Here is a 22,112-nt window from a genome sequence, read left to right on the forward strand (position 1 = left end):
GCTAAACTCGTAGAGGGTCATAGAGTGCCTGGTTTGATCCGAGGAATGGTAAGAGAGATCCATTATTGTGGATCAAGAGCCCTGCACCTCGTCCAGGTCGCCTTTGCAAATAAAATTGTTAATATAGGCTATTTAAAAACTTACAATAACCAACTTTCTGTGTTTATATAACTACGATTTTTGACAGAATTCGAAAAGTTACATAAAAATACAACGAAATGTGTTAAATATCATGAAATATTAAAATATTTAAAAAATACATTAAAATTCTACTTCCTGTAGCCATTTTTTTATTTATTTTACAATAGACGATTTATTATAAATAATGATTTTATTATCATTATCTTACTCTTCAAGTATAAGATAATGATTAAATGGCGAAAAAAATATATTATTTTTTTTTTATAAATTCAGCCATTGTTGTTTACAGTCACATAATCATTAGGGAAAAGCAATTTATTTAGAAAATATTCTAAAATCTAATATTTTATGATATTAACACGGGAAAAAAAAATCTTGCTATTATTACTCCATGGAATTTTTGAAAAAGTAATTACAACTTTTTCCATAATTTTTTTTCTCGAAAATAATTATTTTTAGATATATAAATATTCCAACGCTGGTTTATAAGCTCAGTTGACCATTGACCGTGAAAGAGGGAGGATGTCGTGCGAGTGGAGTTACATGTATGTTGGCTGGAGGAAGGTGCTGGAGAACGGCATTGAGGTACTAGTAGGTACTGATGGAAGACAAACAGATCCTGCTCCTGGTGGAAGACAAATAGACCCTGCTACTGGTGGAAGACAAATAGATCCTGCTACTGGTGGAAGACAAATAGACCCTGCTACTGGTGGAAGACAAATAGATCCTCCTTCGGATGGAAGGCAAACAGATCCTGCTCCTGGTGGAAGACAAATAGATCCTGCTCCTGGTGGAAGACAAATAGATCCTGCTCCTGGTGGAAGACAAATAGATCCTGCTCCTGGTGGAAGACAAATAGATCCTGCTCCTGGTGGAAGACAAATAGATCCTGCTCCTGGTGGAAGACAAATAGATCCTGCTCCTGGTGGAAGACAAATAGATCCTGCTCCTGGTGGAAGACAAATAGATCCTGCTCCTGGTGGAAGACAAATAGATCCTGCTTCGGATGGAAGAGAAACAGATCCTGCTACTGGTGGAAGACAAATAGATCCTCCTTCGGATGGAAGAGAAACAGATCCTGCTACTGGTGGAAGACAAATAGTTCCTGCTTCGGATGGAAGACAAATAGATCCTGCTACTGGTGGAAGACAAATAGATCCTCCTTCGGATGGAAGACAAATAGATCCTGCTCCTGGTGGAAGACAAATAGATCCTGCTCCTGGTGGAAGACAAATAGATCCTGCTTCGGATGGAAGAGAAACAGATCCTGCTACTGGTGGAAGACAAATAGTTCCTGCTTCGGATGGAAGGCAAATAGATCCTGCTCCTGGTGGAAGACAAATAGATCCTGCTCCTGGCAGAAGACAAATAGATCCTGCTTCGGATGGAAGACAAATAGATCCTGCTCCTGGTGGAAGACAAATAGATCCTGCTCCTGGTGGAAGACAAATAGATCCTGCTCCTGGTGGAAGACAAATAGATCCTGCTCCTGGTAGAAGACAAATAGATCCTGCTCCTGGTGGAAGACAAATAGATCCTGCTCCTGGTGGAAGACAAATAGATCCTGCTACTGGTGGAAGACAAATAGATCCTGCTCCTGGTGGAAGACAAATAGATCCTGCTCCTAGTGGAAGACAAATAGATCCTGCTCCTAGTGGAAGACAAATAGATCCTGCTCCTGGTGGAAGACAAATAGATCCTGCTTCGGATGGAAGACAAATAGATCCTGCTCCTGGTGGAAGACAAATAGATCCTGCTCCTGGTGGAAGACAAATAGATCCTGCTCCTAGTGGAAGCCAAATAGATCCTGCTCCTGGTGGAAGACAAATAGATCCTGCTACTGGTGGAAGACAAATAGATCCTGCTTCGGATGGAAGCCAAATAGATCCTGCTCCTGGTGGAAGACAAATAGATCCTGCTCCTGGTGGAAGCCAAATAGATCCTGCTTCGGATGGAAGACAAATAGATCCTGCTCCTGGTGGAAGACAAATAGATCCTGCTCCTGGTGGAAGCCAAATAGATCCTGCTTCGGATGGAAGACAAATAGATCCTGCTCCTGGTGGAAGACAAATAGATCCTGCTTCGGATGGAAGACAAATAGATCCTGCTCCTGGTGGAAGCCAAATAGATCCTGCTCCTGGTGGAAGCCAAACAGATCCTGCTCCTGGTGGAAGACAAATAGATCCTGCTCCTGGTGGAAGCCAAACAGATCCTGCTCCTGGTGGAAGCCAAATAGACGGTGCTCCTGAAAACGAGATACTTCCCCACACCAACGAGAAGCCTCACAGCAGCCATAAGACAGAAGACGGCGAACTGTCAGATAGGTCCAGCTATAAGACAGAAGACGGCAAACTGTCAGATAGCTCCAGCTATAAGACAGAAGACGGCAAACTGTCAGATAGTTCCAGCTATAAGACAGAAGACGGCAAACTGTCAGATAGTTCCAGCTATAAGACAGAAGACGGCAAACTGTCAGATAGCTCCAGCTATAAGACAGAAGACGGCAAACTGTCAGATAGTTCCAGCTATAAGACAGAAGACGGCGAACTGTCAGATAGGTCCAGCTATAAGACAGAAGACGGCAAACTGTCAGATAGTTCCAGCTATAAGACAGAAGACGGCAAACTGTCAGATAGTTCCAGCTATAAGACAGAAGACGGCAAACTGTCAGATAGTTCCAGCTATAAGACAGAAGACGGCAAACTGTCAGATAGTTCCAGCTATAAGACAGAAGACGGCAAACTGTCAGATAGCTCCAGCTATAAGACAGAAGACGGCAAACTGTCAGATAGGTCCAGCTATAAGACAGAAGACGGCAAACTGTCAGATAGGTCCAGCTATAAGACAGAAGACGGCAAACTGTCAGATAGGTCCAGCTATAAGACAGAAGGCGGCGAACTGTCAGATAGTTCCAGCTATAAGAGCGACAGCTCGGACGATCCCGACGATTTCTGGATGAAGCACAAATCCAAAGAGAGAGAAATGGCCGCTGTAAGGCCATACACAGGGCCACCCATAGGCATGCCGGCCAAAGGCCCATTCACCAATTACCCCAATAAATACCACGGCAAGGAGTCCCTTACCCATTTCTTGAATCTATATGTCGAGAAAGTAGACGAAAACAAAAGCCAGAGTCTTATATGTCGAGGATGCCTCGATATCAAGTATAGCAAATATTGCAGGAAATATAATCTAAATAATGCTTCCATTCATAATATTGGGCGCCATTTAGCCTTTTTTGGGATAAAATGCACCACGAAAATAGGGATCCAGTGGCGACAGAAGCTGTGCTATACCGGGGTAAAATGGGTTCTGGGAATTGGGCCACAGGAATATCGGAGGAAAAACAAAATTCCCAAGAAACATGTCCCCAGCATTTTATACGGAGACAGTAACATCATTAGAGTACATTTCAAGAGGGAAAATGTTCACGAGAACACTGAAGTGAATCCCGGTGAAGAACATTGTTCAGATATGACTTTATTACTCGCTGACACAAGAAGACTAAATCCTGTGGATGGACTGGTGAATATTGGCATTCTTTTGTTTTTGACCTGCAAGGGCTCGTGATCCGAGGAGTTAGAGCTGCCCTCTAACCTTCCTGGGATCAAACTTGAGGGTTTATCTCTTCCCAGTAAATAATTGTTAATTCCCCAGTTATTTTATAAGCTAATTCTTCCTTGTTTAAAATATTTAGTACCTCATAATATACTACCACTACTATTAGTACCACCGCTATTAGTACCACTACTATAAGTACTATTACTATTAGTACCACTACTATAAGTACTATTACTACCACTACTATAAGTACTATTACTATTAGTACCACTACTATAAGTACTATTGCTATTAGTACCACTACTATTAGTACTATTACTATTAGTACCACTATTACTATTAGTACCACTACTATTACTATTAGTGCCACTACTATTAGTACTATTAGTACCACTATTACTATTAGTACCACTACTATTACTATTAGTACCACTACTATTAGTACTATTACTATTAGTACCACTATTACTATTAGTACCACTACTATTACTATCAGTGCCACTATTACTATTAGTGCCACTACTATTACTATTAGTACCACTACTATTACTGTTAGTACTACTATTACTACCACTACGATTATTACTATTACTATTAGTTCTACTTCTATTAGTACTGTTGCTATTGTTGTTACTCTTAGTACTACTAATGTTAGTACTGCTGCTACTATTAGTTTGTGGCTTAGCGCTTCTTTTTGATTATAATAATAATAATACTACTATTGGTACTGCGGCTATTAATACTATTATTGCTATTAGTACTACTACTATTAGTACTTCTTCTATTAGTGCTACTAATAATAATTTACTACCACTACTACTAGTACAATTGCTACTATCAGTACTACCATTAGTATTAGTACTATTGCTACTATCAGCACTACCACTACTAATAATATTCCACTACTAATAATATTCCACTACTAGTGCTAGTACTACTACTGCTAGTGCTACTACTACTAGTGCTACTACTACTACTGCTAGTAGACTACATTATCAACGCACCTCCCCACAGAGCACAAAGAATGACCCTCCCACAGAGAGTGCGAAAGATCATACTCGAGGATAATTTCGAAAGACCAAAGATCCCAATGGAAATAAGTCACCATGTCTGACTTTTTTGTGTTATCCTTGGTTCTCTACACATATCCAGAATGTTTAACCAAATGTTCCACAAGCGTCTAATCATTTATCATCTCACGAAACATAACAAGTTCAATAATTTACCAGTGTTTAGTGTTCCATTATAACTTTGAGGAAGGTGCACATCGACATTCCTGGTATTCAATCTGTGACCATAGGAATAATCGGAAGAATATGTTCTGGTACTATGAATAATATAATGATCTTAGCACAAAGCTCACTGAGCGGTCGTTGTAGGATAACATCAATTGTATCAAGAAATTTTGAAGATGTATACATACATGCTATGTGAAGATTGTGTCAAGCACCAGACGAGCCTGGCCTATGGTCGGGCTCAGAGAATAGAGAAACTCTCGAAACTATTCAAAGGTATGTAACTGTATTTGTGTACACCTGGATAAACTTACGTACTAGCGACCTCAAGAAGATATGGATGACTGGGTAACACCAGAAGCCTTTTATGTTCAATAAGGGTAACTTCACCCTAATTTATGTTGAATTCTCTTGTTACTTACCAACTATTACATTTAACCATGTAACATCGGCAAATCTATCAATGTTGGCAATCCAACGGGTTTAGCACTCCCCCATGATGATGATGATGATAATAATAATAATAATAATAATAATAATATTAATAATAATAATATCAATGTTGGACATTACCTTTGCAGAAGCTGATCCGGCCATCTGACGCACATCACTCCCCCTTGCTATCGTCATTTTCAGCTTACGTCCTGCAATCGTAAAAAAAAAAATGTAAATATTATATCCCTTGCCAACTCAGAATCATGAAGTTATACCTTTGTTATACCCGAGTGAAACTATTGGGTGTTATACCCCATTCAGATAAATTAATTTCAACACTGACACTGTACACATACATATATATGTACTATAATGCACCAAAGTGGTTGGGCCACTTAACTTTATCACCCCACCTTCCCTCGACCCTGCCAACCCTTTCCCATATTTTCATTCTTGTCCATCCTTCTTCCTTCCCCATCTTACCAAAGCTCTGGTCATAGAAGTTGAAGTACTGCTAGAACCACTGCTAGTACTACTACTACCACTACTGCTAGTACTACTGCTACTACTACTGCTAGTACTACTACTACTACTACTAGTGCTAGTACTACTACTACTACTGATAGTACTACTACTACCGCTAGTATTACTACTACTACTGCTAGTACTACTACTACCGCTAGTATTACTACTACTGCTAGTACTACTACTACTGCTGGTACTACTACTACTAGTACTACTACTACTACTGCTGCTAGTACTACTACTGCTGCTGCTGGTACTACTACTGCTTGTACTACTACTACTGCTAGTACTACTAACACTACTGCTAGTACTACTACTACTGCTACTAGTACTACTACTACTACTGCTAGTACTACTACTACTGCTAGTACTACTGCTGCTAGTACTACTACTGCTAGTACTACTACTGCTAGTACTACTACTACTGCTGCTAGTACTACTACTGCTAGTACTACTACTGCTAGTACTACTACTGTTAGTACTACTACTAGTACTACTACTACTACTGCTGCTAGTACTACTACCACTACTGCTAATACTACTACTACTCCAGGTAAAGCCTCATAGGGACCATAATATACTGATACAACTACCCAGTATTAGAGTGATCTAGGTTTTATCAGTGTTGCAGGGAATATACAAGGCTGTTATGGTTTAAAAAATGTTTGGAGAGAAAAATCTTTGTTTCGATCAAGTTATTTTAATCATTAAGTTATAAAATGATGAAGTTATCTTCGAGCGAAACGTGCTAATTATATCTGCCTCTGCTCTTGGTATCTTTACGTTTCTCACCACTGCTTTTTCACCACTAGGCTTATTGTTATTGTTTTTCTTGTTATTATCATTAATATATTAGTAGTAGTAGTATTATCCACTACGAAGCTGTAAACTCGAATGGGTCATACAACACCAAGTGGACCCTAACGTGAATCTTTGATTATGATTGTTTGAAAATAGTCCTGGTACAGAAGTTATTATTATAATGTTGTTCTCTTGTCCACTTCTTAGGTGATCAACCTGTAGTGATGGAGGTTCTGCATGATTCTCAACACCACGTAGTGATGGAGGTTCTGCATGATTCTCAACACCACGTAGTGATGGAGGTTCTGCATGATTCTCAACACCACGTAGTGATGGAGGTTCTGCATGATTCTCAACACCACGTAGTGATGGAGGTTCTGCATGATTCTCAACACCACGTAGTGATGGAGGTTCTGCATGATTCTCAACACCACGTAGTGATGGAGGTTCTGCATGATTCTCAACACCACGTAGTGATGGAGGTTCTTCATGATTCTCAACACCACGTAGTGATGGAGGTTCTGCATGATTCTCAACACCACGTAGTGATGGAGGTTCTTCATGATTCTCAACACCACGTAGTGATGGAGGTTCTTCATGATTCTCAACACCACGTAGTGATGGAGGTTCTGCATGATTCTCAACACCACGTAGTGATGGAGGTTCTTCATGATTCTCAACACCACGTAGTGATGGAGGTTCTGCATGATTCTCAACACCACGTAGTGATGGAGGTTCTTCATGATTCTCAACACCACGTAGTGATGGAGGTTCTGCATGATTCTCAACACCACGTAGTGATGGAGGTTCTGCATGATTCTCAACACCACGTAGTGATGGAGGTTCTTCATGATTCTCAACACCACGTAGTGATGGAGGTTCTGCATGATTCTCAACACCACGTAGTGATGGAGGTTCTTCATGATTCTCAACACCACGTAGTGATGGAGGTTCTGCATGATTCTCAACACCACGTAGTGATGGAGGTTCTTCATGATTCTCAACACCACGTAGTGATGGAGGTTCTTCACGATTCTCAACACCACGTAGTGATGGAGGTTCTTCATGATTCTCAACACCACGTAGTGATGGAGGTTCTTCATGATTCTCAACACCACGTAGTGATGGAGGTTCTTCATGATTCTCAACACCACGTAGTGATGGAGGTTCTGCATGATTCTCAACACCACGAAGTGATGGAGGTTCTGCGTGATTCTCAACACCACGTAGTGATGGAGGTTCTTCATGACTCTCAACACCACGTAGTGATGGAGGTTCTGCATGGTTCTCAACACCACGTAGTGATGGAGGTTCTTCATGATTCTCAACACCACGTAGTGATGGAGGTTCTGCATGATTCTCAACACCACGTAGTGATGGAGGTTCTGCATGATTCTCAACACCACGTAGTGATGGAGGTTCTGCATGATTCTCAACACCACGTAGTGATGGAGGTTCTTCATGATTCTCAACACCACGTAGTGATGGAGGATTCTCAACACCACGTAGTGATGGAGGTTTCATGATTCTCAACACCACGTAGTGATGGAGGTTCTGCATGATTCTCAACACCACGTAGTGATGGAGGTTCTTCATGATTCTCAACACCACGTAGTGATGGAGGTTCTGCATGATTCTCAACACCACGTAGTGATGGAGGTTCTTCATGATTCTCAACACCACGTAGTGATGGAGGTTCTGCATGATTCTCAACACCACGTAGTGATGGAGGTTCTTCATGATTCTCAACACCACGTAGTGATGGAGGTTCTTCACGATTCTCAACACCACGTAGTGATGGAGGTTCTTCATGATTCTCAACACCACGTAGTGATGGAGGTTCTTCATGATTCTCAACACCACGTAGTGATGGAGGTTCTTCATGATTCTCAACACCACGTAGTGATGGAGGTTCTGCATGATTCTCAACACCACGAAGTGATGGAGGTTCTGCGTGATTCTCAACACCACGTAGTGATGGAGGTTCTTCATGACTCTCAACACCACGTAGTGATGGAGGTTCTGCATGGTTCTCAACACCACGTAGTGATGGAGGTTCTTCATGATTCTCAACACCACGTAGTGATGGAGGTTCTTCATGGTTCTCAACACCACGTAGTGATGGAGGTTCTGCATAATTCTCAACACCACGTAGTGATGGAGGTTCTGCATGGTTCTCAACACCACGTAGTGATGGAGGTTCTTCATGATTCTCAACACCACGTAGTGATGGAGGTTCTGCATGATTCTCAACACCACGTAGTGATGGAGGTTCTGCATAATTCTCAACACCACGTAGTGATGGAGGTTCTGCATGGTTCTCAACACCACGTAGTGATGGAGGTTCTGCATGATTCTCAACACCACGTAGTGATGGAGGTTCTTCATGATTCTCAACACCACGTAGTGATGGAGGTTCTGCATGATTCTCAACACCACGTAGTGATGGAGGTTCTGCATGATTCTCAACACCACGTAGTGATGGAGGTTCTTCATGATTCTCAACACCACGTAGTGATGGAGGTTCTTCATGATTCTCAACACCACGTAGTGATGGAGGTTCTGCATGATTCTCAACACCACGTAGTGATGGAGGTTCTTCATGATTCTCAACACCACGTAGTGATGGAGGTTCATGATTCTCAACACCACGTAGTGATGGAGGTTCTTCATGATTCTCAACACCACGTAGTGATGGAGGTTCTGCATGATTCTCAACACCACGTAGTGATGGAGGTTCTTCATGATTCTCAACACCACGTAGTGATGGAGGTTCTGCATGATTCTCAACACCACGTAGTGATGGAGGTTCATGATTCTCAACACCACGTAGTGATGGAGGTTCTTCACGATTCTCAACACCACGTAGTGATGGAGGTTCTGCATGATTCTCAACACCACGTAGTGATGGAGGTTCATGATTCTCAACACCACGTAGTGATGGAGGTTCTTCATGATTCTCAACACCACGTAGTGATGGAGGTTCTGCATGATTCTCAACACCACGTAGTGATGGAGGTTCTTCATGATTCTCAACACCACGTAGTGATGGAGGTTCTGCATGATTCTCAACACCACGTAGTGATGGAGGTTCTTCATGATTCTCAACACCACGTAGTGATGGAGGTTCTTCATGATTCTCAACACCACGTAGTGATGGAGGTTCTTCATGATTCTCAACACCACGTAGTGATGGAGGTTCTGCATGATTCTCAACACCACGTAGTGATGGAGGTTCTGCGTGATTCTCAACACCACGTAGTGATGGAGGTTCTTCATGATTCTCAACACCACGTAGTGATGGAGGTTCTGCATGGTTCTCAACACCACGTAGTGATGGAGGTTCTTCATGATTCTCAACACCACGTAGTGATGGAGGTTCTTCATGGTTCTCAACACCACGTAGTGATGGAGGTTCTGCATAATTCTAAACACCACGTAGTGATGGAGGTTCTGCATGGTTCTCAACACCACGTAGTGATGGAGGTTCTTCATGATTCTCAACACCACGTAGTGATGGAGGTTCTGCATGATTCTCAACACCACGTAGTGATGGAGGTTCTGCATAATTCTCAACACCACGTAGTGATGGAGGTTCTGCATGGTTCTCAACACCACGTAGTGATGGAGGTTCTTCATGATTCTCAACACCACGTAGTGATGGAGGTTCTGCATGATTCTCAACACCACGTAGTGATGGAGGTTCTGCATGATTCTTAACACCACGTAGTGATGGAGGTTCTTCATGATTCTCAACACCACGTAGTGATGGAGGTTCTTCATGATTCTCAACACCACGTAGTGATGGAGGTTCTGCATGATTCTCAACACCACGTAGTGATGGAGGTTCTTCATGATTCTCAACACCACGTAGTGATGGAGGTTCTGCATGGTTCTCAACACCACGTAGTGATGGAGGTTCTGCATGATTCTCAACACCACGTAGTGATGGAGGTTCTTCATGATTCTCAACACCACGTAGTGATGGAGGTTCTTCATGATTCTCAACACCACGTAGTGATGGAGGTTCTGCATGATTCTCAACACCACGTAGTGATGGAGGTTCTTCATGATTCTCAACACCACGTAGTGATGGAGGTTCATGATTCTCAACACCACGTAGTGATGGACGTTCTTCATGATTCTCAACACCACGTAGTGATGGAGGTTCTGCATGATTCTCAACACCACGTAGTGATGGAGGTTCTGCATGATTCTTAACACCACGTAGTGATGGAGGTTCTTCATGATTCTCAACACCACGTAGTGATGGAGGTTCTTCATGATTCTCAACACCACGTAGTGATGGAGGTTCTGCATGATTCTCAACACCACGTAGTGATGGAGGTTCTTCATGATTCTCAACACCACGTAGTGATGGAGGTTCTGCATGGTTCTCAACACCACGTAGTGATGGAGGTTCTGCATGATTCTCAACACCACGTAGTGATGGAGGTTCTTCATGATTCTCAACACCACGTAGTGATGGAGGTTCTTCATGATTCTCAACACCACGTAGTGATGGAGGTTCTGCATGATTCTCAACACCACGTAGTGATGGAGGTTCTTCATGATTCTCAACACCACGTAGTGATGGAGGTTCATGATTCTCAACACCACGTAGTGATGGACGTTCTTCATGATTCTCAACACCACGTAGTGATGGAGGTTCTGCATGATTCTCAACACCACGTAGTGATGGAGGTTCTTCATGATTCTCAACACCACGTAGTGATGGAGGTTCTGCATGATTCTCAACACCACGTAGTGATGGAGGTTCTTCATGATTCTCAACACCACGTAGTGATGGAGGTTCTTCATGATTCTCAACACCGCTGCTGGAACCTGGCCTGATTTCCTTACTTCTTAGTCTTCTAACATCCACTCTGTTGCAGTAAGGATGATTTTAGAAAGTCATTTTATTCATGTAGTGCTATTAGACTTATGTATAAACTTGGAAAAAATACTACAGGGAAAACACGAAATATAACCCGAGTGCTTTCGTGTGCTTATACACACACACACACACACACACATATATATATATATATATATATATATATATATATATATATATATATATATATATATATATATATATATATATATATATATATATATATATATATATATATATTCAGAATATGCGTGTGTAAGTATATGACAGTACTCAGGTTTTATTCTTTTATTTTCACTGGTATTTTATTTTTGTAATAGCGCGTTTTGTGATTTCTTCTGTATATAAACTGGTTTGTGATGTAAGGGATAATAAGCTTTATTGATGTGACATTTAGTTGTAATTATTTTGGCTTCCTTAGGCGCAGTAAGAAGACATATTTTATTAATGTTTTATTAATTTAGTATGTAAAACTATCATGTACTGAGAGGAATAAGCTTCACTGTCTTTATCGTGAGTTCGTAAGTTATGTGGCTGTGTTTTTTAGCTCTCGGGAGCAGTAAGTAGAATTTTTTAGACATTTTTATTAATATAGAAGGATAACAATGTAAAAGTTAATATTATTGAAAGGACTAAACTTCGTCATGTATCATACATGATAATGAATCACGTGGTCTATAAAACACAGTGTACATGTATTAATGAACCAAGATAATACACATGTCTATAAGACACAGTGTACATGTATTAATGAACCAAGATAATACACATGTCTATAAGACACAGTGTACATGTATTAATGAACCAAGATAATATATATCTATAAGACAGACTGTACATGTATAAATATAATATATTGAAATTTTCAACTAGGACTTTGGCTAAAAATGTACATTTTTCTATAGACTATTATTTGTGTTGTCACTTTCACATTAAAATCTATGTATTATGCATTATTCCACCATTATTATTGTGTTATGGTGTATATTATTCATTGTTTTTCGCAATTTATGGGTGACAAGAGGTGTGTCAAGGACCACGGAGGAGGACGGTTATGTTCTACAGGTTCTTGTATAGGCTTGCTTGATTAAATTTTTTTATTGAATTCGAGTCAGGTTAGGCATCAAGGTTAACTTTGTTACCATGTTAAAAATAACTTCCTTTGTAAGTTTGTGTAACTAAATTTAGCTGTTTATCTTGAAGGAGAATCTTAAGTTTATCTGAAGGTGCACACACACACACACACACAGGCACACACACACGCACACACACACACGTGAAGAAACTAGAGAAAGTGCAAAGGTTTGCAACAAGACTAGTCCCAGAGCTAAGAGGTATGTCCTACGAGGAGAGGTTAAGGGAAATCAACCTGACGACACTGGAGGACAGGAGAGATAGGGGGGACATGATAACGACATACAAAATACTGAGAGGAACTGACAAGGTGGACAAAGACAGGATGTTCCAGAGACTGGACACAGTAACACGGGGACACAGTTGGAAGCTGAAGACACAGATGAATCACAGGGATGTTAGGAAGTATTTCTTCAGCCACAGAGTAGTCAGTAAGTGGAATAGTTTGGGAAGCGATGTAGTGGAGGCAGGATCCATACATAGCTTTAAGCAGAGGTATGATAAAGCTCACGGCTCAGGGAGAGTGACCTAGTAGCGATCAGTGAAGAGGCGGGGCCAGGAGCTCGGACTCGACCCCCGCAACCTCAACTAGGTGAGTACAACTAGGTGAGTACACACATACACACACACACACACACACACACACACACACACACACACACACACACACACACACACACACACACACACACACACACACACACACACATACACACACATACACACACATACACACATACATACATACACATACATACATACATACATACATACATACATACATACATACATACATACACACATACATATACATACATACATACATACATACATACATACATACATACATACATACATACACACATACATACATACACACATACATACACATACATACATACATACATACATACATAAATACATACATTTTGTAACATCTGTTTTATAAATATATCTTGATTTACAGGCATTGTTTTCTTTTCCTATTTTCTTTATATATATATATATATATATATATATATATATATATATATATATATATATATATATATATATATATATATATATAATATATATATATATATATATATATATATATATATATATATATATATATATATATATATATATATATATATATATATATACATATAGGATGGGGTCCACCTCTGGTGTAAATTGTGGGACCCACAGCCTCGGAGAAGTGGATAAAAAGGCTTCAAGGAAGAATATTTGGATTTCTTCCTGAAGCCATTTGAATATTCCACTTCCCCTACCACCCCATCTTTTAAACTATTTTTTTTTTACCAATAGGAATATTTTATTACATAATATGGTACAGAAGATTTAAGAGATACATTGTTGATATAAAGGTGGCATATAAGGTACATGTTGTTACGTGTGTATCACCGATTATAAGGCATAATATATATATATATATATATATATATATATATATATATATATATATATATATATATATATATATATATATATATATATATATATATATATATATATATATATATATATATATATATATATATATAATGTCGTGCCGAATAGTTAAAACTTGCGATTTTGGTTTCAATAGCAACGCTCTTCTTGCCGAATAAGGCAAGCTAAAATTTGTGTATGCAGTAATTTAGCAAAAATTTTGAACCTAACGAAAAAAAAATATCTCATTGTGTTTGTTTATTATTAAATTATTGTAAACTTATCTAAAATATATTTAGTTAGATTAGGCTATATTAAATTACGCTTGTTAAGGTCAGGTAAGTTTTCTAAGGTTATTTTGGTACAAAATTATTAATTCTTACATTAATATAAATGAAAAAAATATATCTTTAAATGTATAAGTGAAACTTTTAGAAAGGACTTAATTTTAAATGAGTTCTTGATAATTGACCAATTTTACCTATTCGGCACGACATATATGTAAAACACTAAACATCAATATATTAACAATACACATCTCTCAGTAAATATACACTGAGATATACATCCCTCTTGGAGTATCTTTTTATCTAATGACTAATATTACTTTAATAATAATATTTTTTTTATTTTTAGATCCGTCACTAGTTCTCCAAAACACTAATAATGTCGACCAATCACAACCCAGGATGGCGTGAGACAGGGCCACCCTCGACGCTGATTGGTCCGCTAGCCGCCCCAAAAAACACCCAGGCGGGATATGAACTAAAAAAAATTGAAACTGTTTTTTGGTCGTTTTTATGTGGCTGTGTCTGCCAGGACTGTTATTATGTGTGTGTCTCACTGTTAATTACCACCTGGTAGTTAATAATGAGAGTTATTAGGGTGGTTGGTGTTTAATTACAGAAATATTAGAGTGCGATTAATATATAAATAAAACAGTTATCCCTTGAAATTTCCCGCGTAATTTTTCTTTAGTTTTAGAGAGGGTATTAATTTTTTTTGTATGTATATTATAGGCTTCCCCGTGGCTCAGAGATATGATATATGGTATGAAACGGGAGAAAAGAGGACTAAATAGGCCTATATAAAGGTTTATGTGGCAACTGGTAGTGGTGGCCGCTAGTAACTGCCACTATGACGCAACAAGCAAGGATTGGCGGGTAAAAAACTCTCTCACTCTCTCCCACCTACAAAATGGCTTCTTCTCCCTCCATTAATCCCTAAACTCCCTCCCACCCGCTTAATACTCCTTCACAAACCCTCACCAAACATTATACATTAATACATCAGACAGAACAAAAATCCAATGTACCTTAACCATACCACGGGTGGGTTAGAACCCGCGATCACAGAGTCAAAATTCCAGACTGAGTTTTGAGACTGATCGCGAGTTCTAACCCCACCCGTGGTATGGTTTGCAGTCGTGTCATTACGATTTCGTGAGTCTATATATTCGTAATGACTAGGAGTCAACTATTTTATATTTCAGTATATTTCTATACCTGGAGAGGGTTCCGGGGCTCAACGCCCCCGCGGCCCGGTCTGAGACCAGGTATCATGGTGGATCAGGGACTGATCAACCAGGCTGTTACTGCTGGCCGCATGCAAGCTGACGCACGAACCACAGCCTGGTAGGTCAGGTACTGACTTTAGGTGCTTGTCCAGTGCCTTCTTGAAGACAGTCAAGGGTCTATTGGGAGGCAGTTCAACAGTCTTGGGCCCCGGACACTTATTGTGTTGTCTCTCAATGTACTCGTGACGCCCCTGCTATAGTATTTAGTAGTTTATTCAGGCACAGGAGAAACATGAATGCCCGTTTGAACGATTACCTCGAGTTCCAAGATGATAAAACTGAACAAGTTGTCTGATGCAGTTATGACAAACAGGTCCCACTTTAGCAGTGAAATAAGCCGAGCTAACTGCTAAGATACCGCTATCAGGACCATCAATGACCACCTATAAGTTAATGTGTAAAGCAATGAAGTTAAAGAAACACGATTACCAGCAAAACCAGGTAGTGAAAATAAATGGTATAAAATACCGACACAATGGCAATATAAACACAAATGCAGTATAATGTGATCCTTTATTGACTACGTTTCGCCCACACAAAAAGCCCACTGTGTGGGCGAAACGTAGTCAATAAAGGATCACATTATACTGCATTTGTGTTTATATTGCCAAAACCAGGTAGTAAACATTATGGTCAGACTTCATTCATGTAGATGAATGGTTCAGGGAACCGACACGTTGATAAATTAGACACATGATGATCCTTTTCAAATCACTTGTTCTCTCTAGGCTGGAATACTGCTGTACATTAACATCTCCATTCAAAGCAGGTTAAATTGCAGATCTAGAGAGTGTACAGAGATCCTTTACTGCACGTATAAGTTCTGTCAAGCACCTTAACTACTGGGAACGCTTGGAAGCACTTGACTTGTACTCGTTGGAACGCAGGAGGGAGAGATATATCATAATCTACACTTGGAAAATATTGGAAGGAATGCTCCCAAATCTGCACACAGAAATCACTCCCTACGAAAGTAAAAGACTGGGCAGGCGATGCAAAATGCCGCCAATAAAAAGTAGGGGCGCCATTGGTACACTAAGAGAAAACACCATAAGTGTCCGGGGCCCAAAACTGTTCAACAGCCTCCCATCAAGCATTAGGGGAATTGCCAATAAACCCCTGACTGCTTTCAAGAGAGAGCTGGACAGATACCTAAAGTCAGTGCCGGATCAGCCGGGCTGTGGCTCGTACGTCGGACTGCGTGCGGCCAGCAGTAACAGCCTAGTTGATCAGGCCCTGATCCATCGGGAGTTCTGGTCATGGACCGGGCCGCGGGGGCGTTGATCCCCGGAATAACCTCCAGGTATGTGCAACACTTGGGTATCTTTAATGAGGAAACGTTTCGCCACACAGTGGCTTCATCAGTCCATACAAAGGAGAATCGTGAAAAACAGGAGTAGTTTGACGTTTCCTCATTAAATATACCCAAGTGTTGCACATGTGTCTAATTTATCAGACTTTATTCATGTGATACAAAAAAGGATCTAATTCTAACAGCAATTAAAGTGAAAACTGGAATGTACATCAACGAGTGACGGACCAGAAAACGTCAAAACTTTTAGCTCAGGTTGAGAAAACTTAAGCAGGAACACATTGATAAAATCCACCATTGCTTCACCAGAGAAACACAGCAACAGGTCGCCAACATACTGTCACAAATGAACGTGATCCCTCCAACATTTCCGTGACAGATTAACTAAGCGTTCTTAGCATTATTATCTACGTGTACCCCTCAAGGAAGGTTCCTTGATGTTGGTGAGGGGCTCTTGATTTAGGGAATTGGATCTGTGCTCCAGTTCCCCGAATTAAGCCTGAATGCCTTCCACATCCCCCCCCCCCCCAGGCGCTGTATAATCCTCCGGGTTTAACGCTTCCCCCTTGATTTTAATAATAATAATAATAATAATATCAACGTGTAGTGTGTTAAGATTTCGTTCGGATTTTTAACCCCGGAGGGTTAGCCACCCAGGATAACCCAAGAAAGTCAGTGCGTCATCGAGGACTGTCTAACTTATTTCCATTGTGGTCCTTAATCTTGTCCCCCAGGATGCGACCCACACCAGTCGACTAACACCCAGGTACCTATTTGCTGCTAGGTGAACAGGACAACAGGTGTAAGGAAACGTGTCGAAATGTTTCCACCCGCCGGGAATCGAACCCGGGCCCTCCGTGTGTGAAGCGGGAGCTTTAGCCACCAGGCCACCAGCTAGTACCAACTACCTTATATACTATGTACTATTATAGTGCTATTACTTGCTTAAATTTTGTCTTATAAGTCAAATCTTACTTCTAAATTTGTTTTATACCATATTTATTATTTATCCATTTTATATATCTATACTATTATTTAATTTAGTCTATATATTCTCTTAGTTCTTTACGTAACAATACTCTGTACTGCCTTTTAAAAATTTTATATTACGTCCTGTGCAATATTGATCCCTGAAAGTTGTGCAATGCTAAATTAATATTGCAATAATCATTATATCAACCCCTATAAATAGTTAGTGTTATTTTCTGTTAGTTATACATCCTTGGTCCTATTTAGTCTTATGATTGCAAACACTGATCCTGATATTAACATGTTATGAAATGACATGCACGAACCTAATAATAACTACCTATATTACACTGCTAGTTAGGCTAAGACACTACTAAGTGTCAACAACAACATAACAGTATATAATTATAATGTCAGATCATTAAGCAAACACTATGATGACCTTGAGGCACTACTCGGTTCTCTACATGTCACTATGTCTATCATTACTCTCACTGAAACAGGCTAAAACCTGGTGTTACAAACATCTATGGCTATACAGACCAGACCAATTAGGAGGTGGAACAACTATATATTACTCTGATGAACTTTAATTAATGTATAAATTCTACTTGCACTAGGGATGAATATGGTGAATATATATTTGCTAAATTTAAATCCAAAGACCTTAAAAAAAAGCATTACCAGTTGGAGCAATTTACAGAGTACCTCACTCCAATATTTACTTATTTAGTGAAAAACTAAGAAGCATGATAACTGACGTAGAGATGAATAAACACCACCTGAATCTTACAGAAGATTTCATAAACCTCATCCATGACTATCACCCTCAAGTAACTGAATTCACAAACACTGAGCAGGTGCTTACTTCTGCCAACAATCACAAAACCTACTAGAAACTCTGATACAAATGTATCCTTACTAGAGCATATCTGGACAAACATAATATCCGTATTAAAATCAGCCATAATCAGAGATAACACCACTGATCACTATCCCACCTTTCTCATAACTAGTTTGTGTAAATTACCTCAGGACACAACTAAGATCACCTTCCGATTGCATGATAAGTCAGATGTTAATAACTTTATCTCAGCATTAAATAACATTGACTGGCAAAACGAACTAGCAATCAGCCTCAGTCACGATATAAGGTGGTCAGTCCCTAAGTCATGATAGAAGGTGGTCGGTCCCTAAGTCATGACAGAAGGTGGTCGGTCCCTAAGTCATGATAGAAGGTGGTCAGTACCTCAGTCATGATAGAAGGTAGTCAGTACCTCAGTCATGATAGAAGATGGTCAGTACCTCAGTCATGATAGAAGGTAGTCAGTACCTCAGTCATGATAGAAGGTAGTCAGTACCTCAGTCATGATAGAAGGTAGTCAGTACCTCAGTCATGATAGAAGGTGGTCAGTACCTCAGCCATGATAGAAGGTAGTCAGTACCTCAGCCATGATAGAAGGTAGTTAGTACCTCAGCCATGATAGAAGGTGGTCAGTACCTCAGCCATGATAGAAGGTAGTCAGTACCTCAGTCATGACAGAAGGTAGTCTGTACCTCAGCCATGATAGAAGGTGGTCAGTACCTCAGTCATGATAGAAGGTAGTCAGTACCTCAGTCATGATAGAAGGTGGTCAGTCCCTCAGTCATGATAGAAGGTAGTCAGTACCTCAGTCATGATAGAAGGTAGTCAGTACCTCAGTCATGATAGAAGGTGGTCAGTACCTCAGTCATGATAGAAGGTAGTCAGTACCTCAGTCATGATAGAAGGTGGTCAGTACCTCAGTCATGATAGAAGGTAGTCAGTACCTCAGTCATGATAGAAGGTGGTCAGTACCTCAGTCATGATAGAAGGTAATCAGTACCTCAGTCATGATAGAAGGTAGTCAGTACCTCAGCCATGATAGAAGGTGGTCAGTACCTCAGTCATGATAGAAGGTGGTCAGTACCTCAGTCATGATAGAAGGTAGTCAGTACCTCAGCCATGATAGAAGGTGGTCAGTACCTCAGTCATGATAGAAGGTGGTCAGTACCTCAGTCATGATAGAAGGTGGTCAGTACCTCAGTCATGATAGAAGGTGGTCAGTACCTCAGTCATGATAGAAGGTGGTCAGTACCTCAGTCATGATAGAAGGTAGTCAGTACCTCAGTCATGATAGAAGGTAGTCAGTACCTCAGCCATGATAGAAGGTGGTCAGTACCTCAGCCATGATAGAAGGTGGTCAGTACCTCAGTCATGATAGAAGGTGGTCAGTACCTCAGTCATGATAGAAGGTAGTCAGTACCTCAGTCATGATAGAAGGTAGTCAGTACCTCAGTCATGATAGAAGGTGGTCAGTACCTCAGTCATGATAGAAGGTAGTCAGTACCTCAGTCATGATAGAAGGTGGTCAGTACCTCAGTCATGATAGAAGGTAGTCAGTACCTCAGTCATGATAGAAGGTGGTCAGTACCTCAGTCATGATAGAAGGTGGTCAGTACCTCAGTCATGATAGAAGGTGGTCAGTACCTCAGTCATGATAGAAGGTGGTCAGTACCCCAGTCATGATAGAAGGTGGTCAGTACCTCAGTCATGATAGAAGGTGGTCAGTACCTCAGTCATGATAGAAGGTAGTCAGTACCTCAGTCATAAGTGAAGGCGATCAGTCCCTTAATTAACCTCACCTCCCTCTCTCATTTTCTTCACCCCTCTTCCCTCATCCCCTCTAACTCCTCCCCACTCACATTTTTCCCCTCATCCCTCACACTGGGTCATTTTAAGCAGGATGGTAATGTGAGATGTGACCTGACCTCTGACCTCCCTAGCCTCTCCTGTAAATTTAAGCACACTACTCTTAGGCCTATATAAAACAGCCTTCTCCAAGGCCTCGTAAGTTAATAAGTGTTTTATTTACACAACTTTACACTTTTTTTCACAGTTATATAGTATCCTTCTTTTAACTTCAACTAGGGGTGGCCCTTATACCCAGTTTATGTTAAGTCTGAGACGTGCTGTGGTATTTGTTTTGTATGTATGTTTATACACATACAAAACACACATACACACACACACACACACACACACACACACACACACACACACACACACACACACACACACACACACACACACACACACACACACACACACACAGCGGCCAGTTGAAGAGGCGGGGCCAGGAGCTGAGTCTCGACCCCTGCAACTACAATTAGGTGAGTACACACACACACACACACACACACACACACACACACACACACACACACACACACACACACACACACAGCGGCCAGTTGAAGAGGCGGGGCCAGGAGCTGAGTCTCGACCCCTGCAACTACAATTAGGTGAGTACACACACACACACACACACACACACACACACACACACACACACACACACACACACACACACACACACACACACACACACACACACACACACACAGCGACAGTACGAAAATGACATAGCATCGAAAGTCGAGTCTGACCCGAAATTGCTGTTTAACCACATTAGGAGAAAGACAACAGTCAAAGACCAAGTGATCAGGCTGAAGAAAGAAGGTGGGGAACTCACAAGAAACGATCAAAAGGTATGTGAGGAGCTCAACACGAGATTTAAGGAAGTATTCACAGTGGAGACAGGAAGGACTCTGGGAAGACAGGACAAAGGGAGACCCCAACAAGGAATATACCAACAAGTGCTGGATGACACACACACAACTGAGGTGGAGGTGAAGAAGCTGCTAAGTGACCTTGATACCTCAAAGGCGGTGGTACCGGACAACATCTTCCCATGGGTCCTTAGAGAGGGAACAGATATACAGTGTGAGCCATTAACCACAATCTTCAATACATCCCTTGAAACTGAAAAACTACCTGAGGTATGGAGACCGCAAGTGTAGTTCCCATTTTTAAAAAAGGAGACAGAAAAGAGGCACTAAATTACAGACCAGTGTCACTGACCTGTATAGTATACAAAGTTATGGAAAAGATTATCAGGAGGAGAGCGGTGGAGCACCTGGAACGGAACACGATGATAAACGATAACTAGCATGGATTCATGGAAGGCAAATCCTGCCACAAACCTTCTGGAGTTTTATGAAAAAGTT

The 22,112-nt window shown here is 40.6% G+C and overlaps 1 protein-coding gene across 1 annotated transcript; it reads left to right on the top strand.

The window, feature by feature from the left end:
• Positions 1–663: 663 nt before the first annotated feature.
• On the top strand, positions 664–7,001 carry LOC138851143 (collagen alpha-1(III) chain-like). The gene is made up of 2 exons (XM_070079791.1): positions 664–3,666; positions 6,906–7,001. Exons 1-2 carry the CDS (start codon positions 664–666, stop codon positions 6,918–6,920), a joined length of 3,018 nt encoding a protein of 1,005 aa, XP_069935892.1. The 3' UTR covers positions 6,921–7,001.
• The last annotated feature ends 15,111 nt before the right edge of the window (positions 7,002–22,112 follow it).

Source organism: Cherax quadricarinatus, unplaced genomic scaffold (assembly GCF_038502225.1).
Source record: "Cherax quadricarinatus isolate ZL_2023a unplaced genomic scaffold, ASM3850222v1 Contig16, whole genome shotgun sequence".
NCBI classification, from domain to species: Eukaryota; Metazoa; Arthropoda; class Malacostraca; order Decapoda; family Parastacidae; genus Cherax; species Cherax quadricarinatus.

Coding starts and splice junctions, on each gene's coding strand:
- LOC138851143 (XM_070079791.1), top strand. CDS start 664: ATGTCGTGCGAGTGGAGTTACATGTATGTTGGCTGGAGGAAGGTGCTG.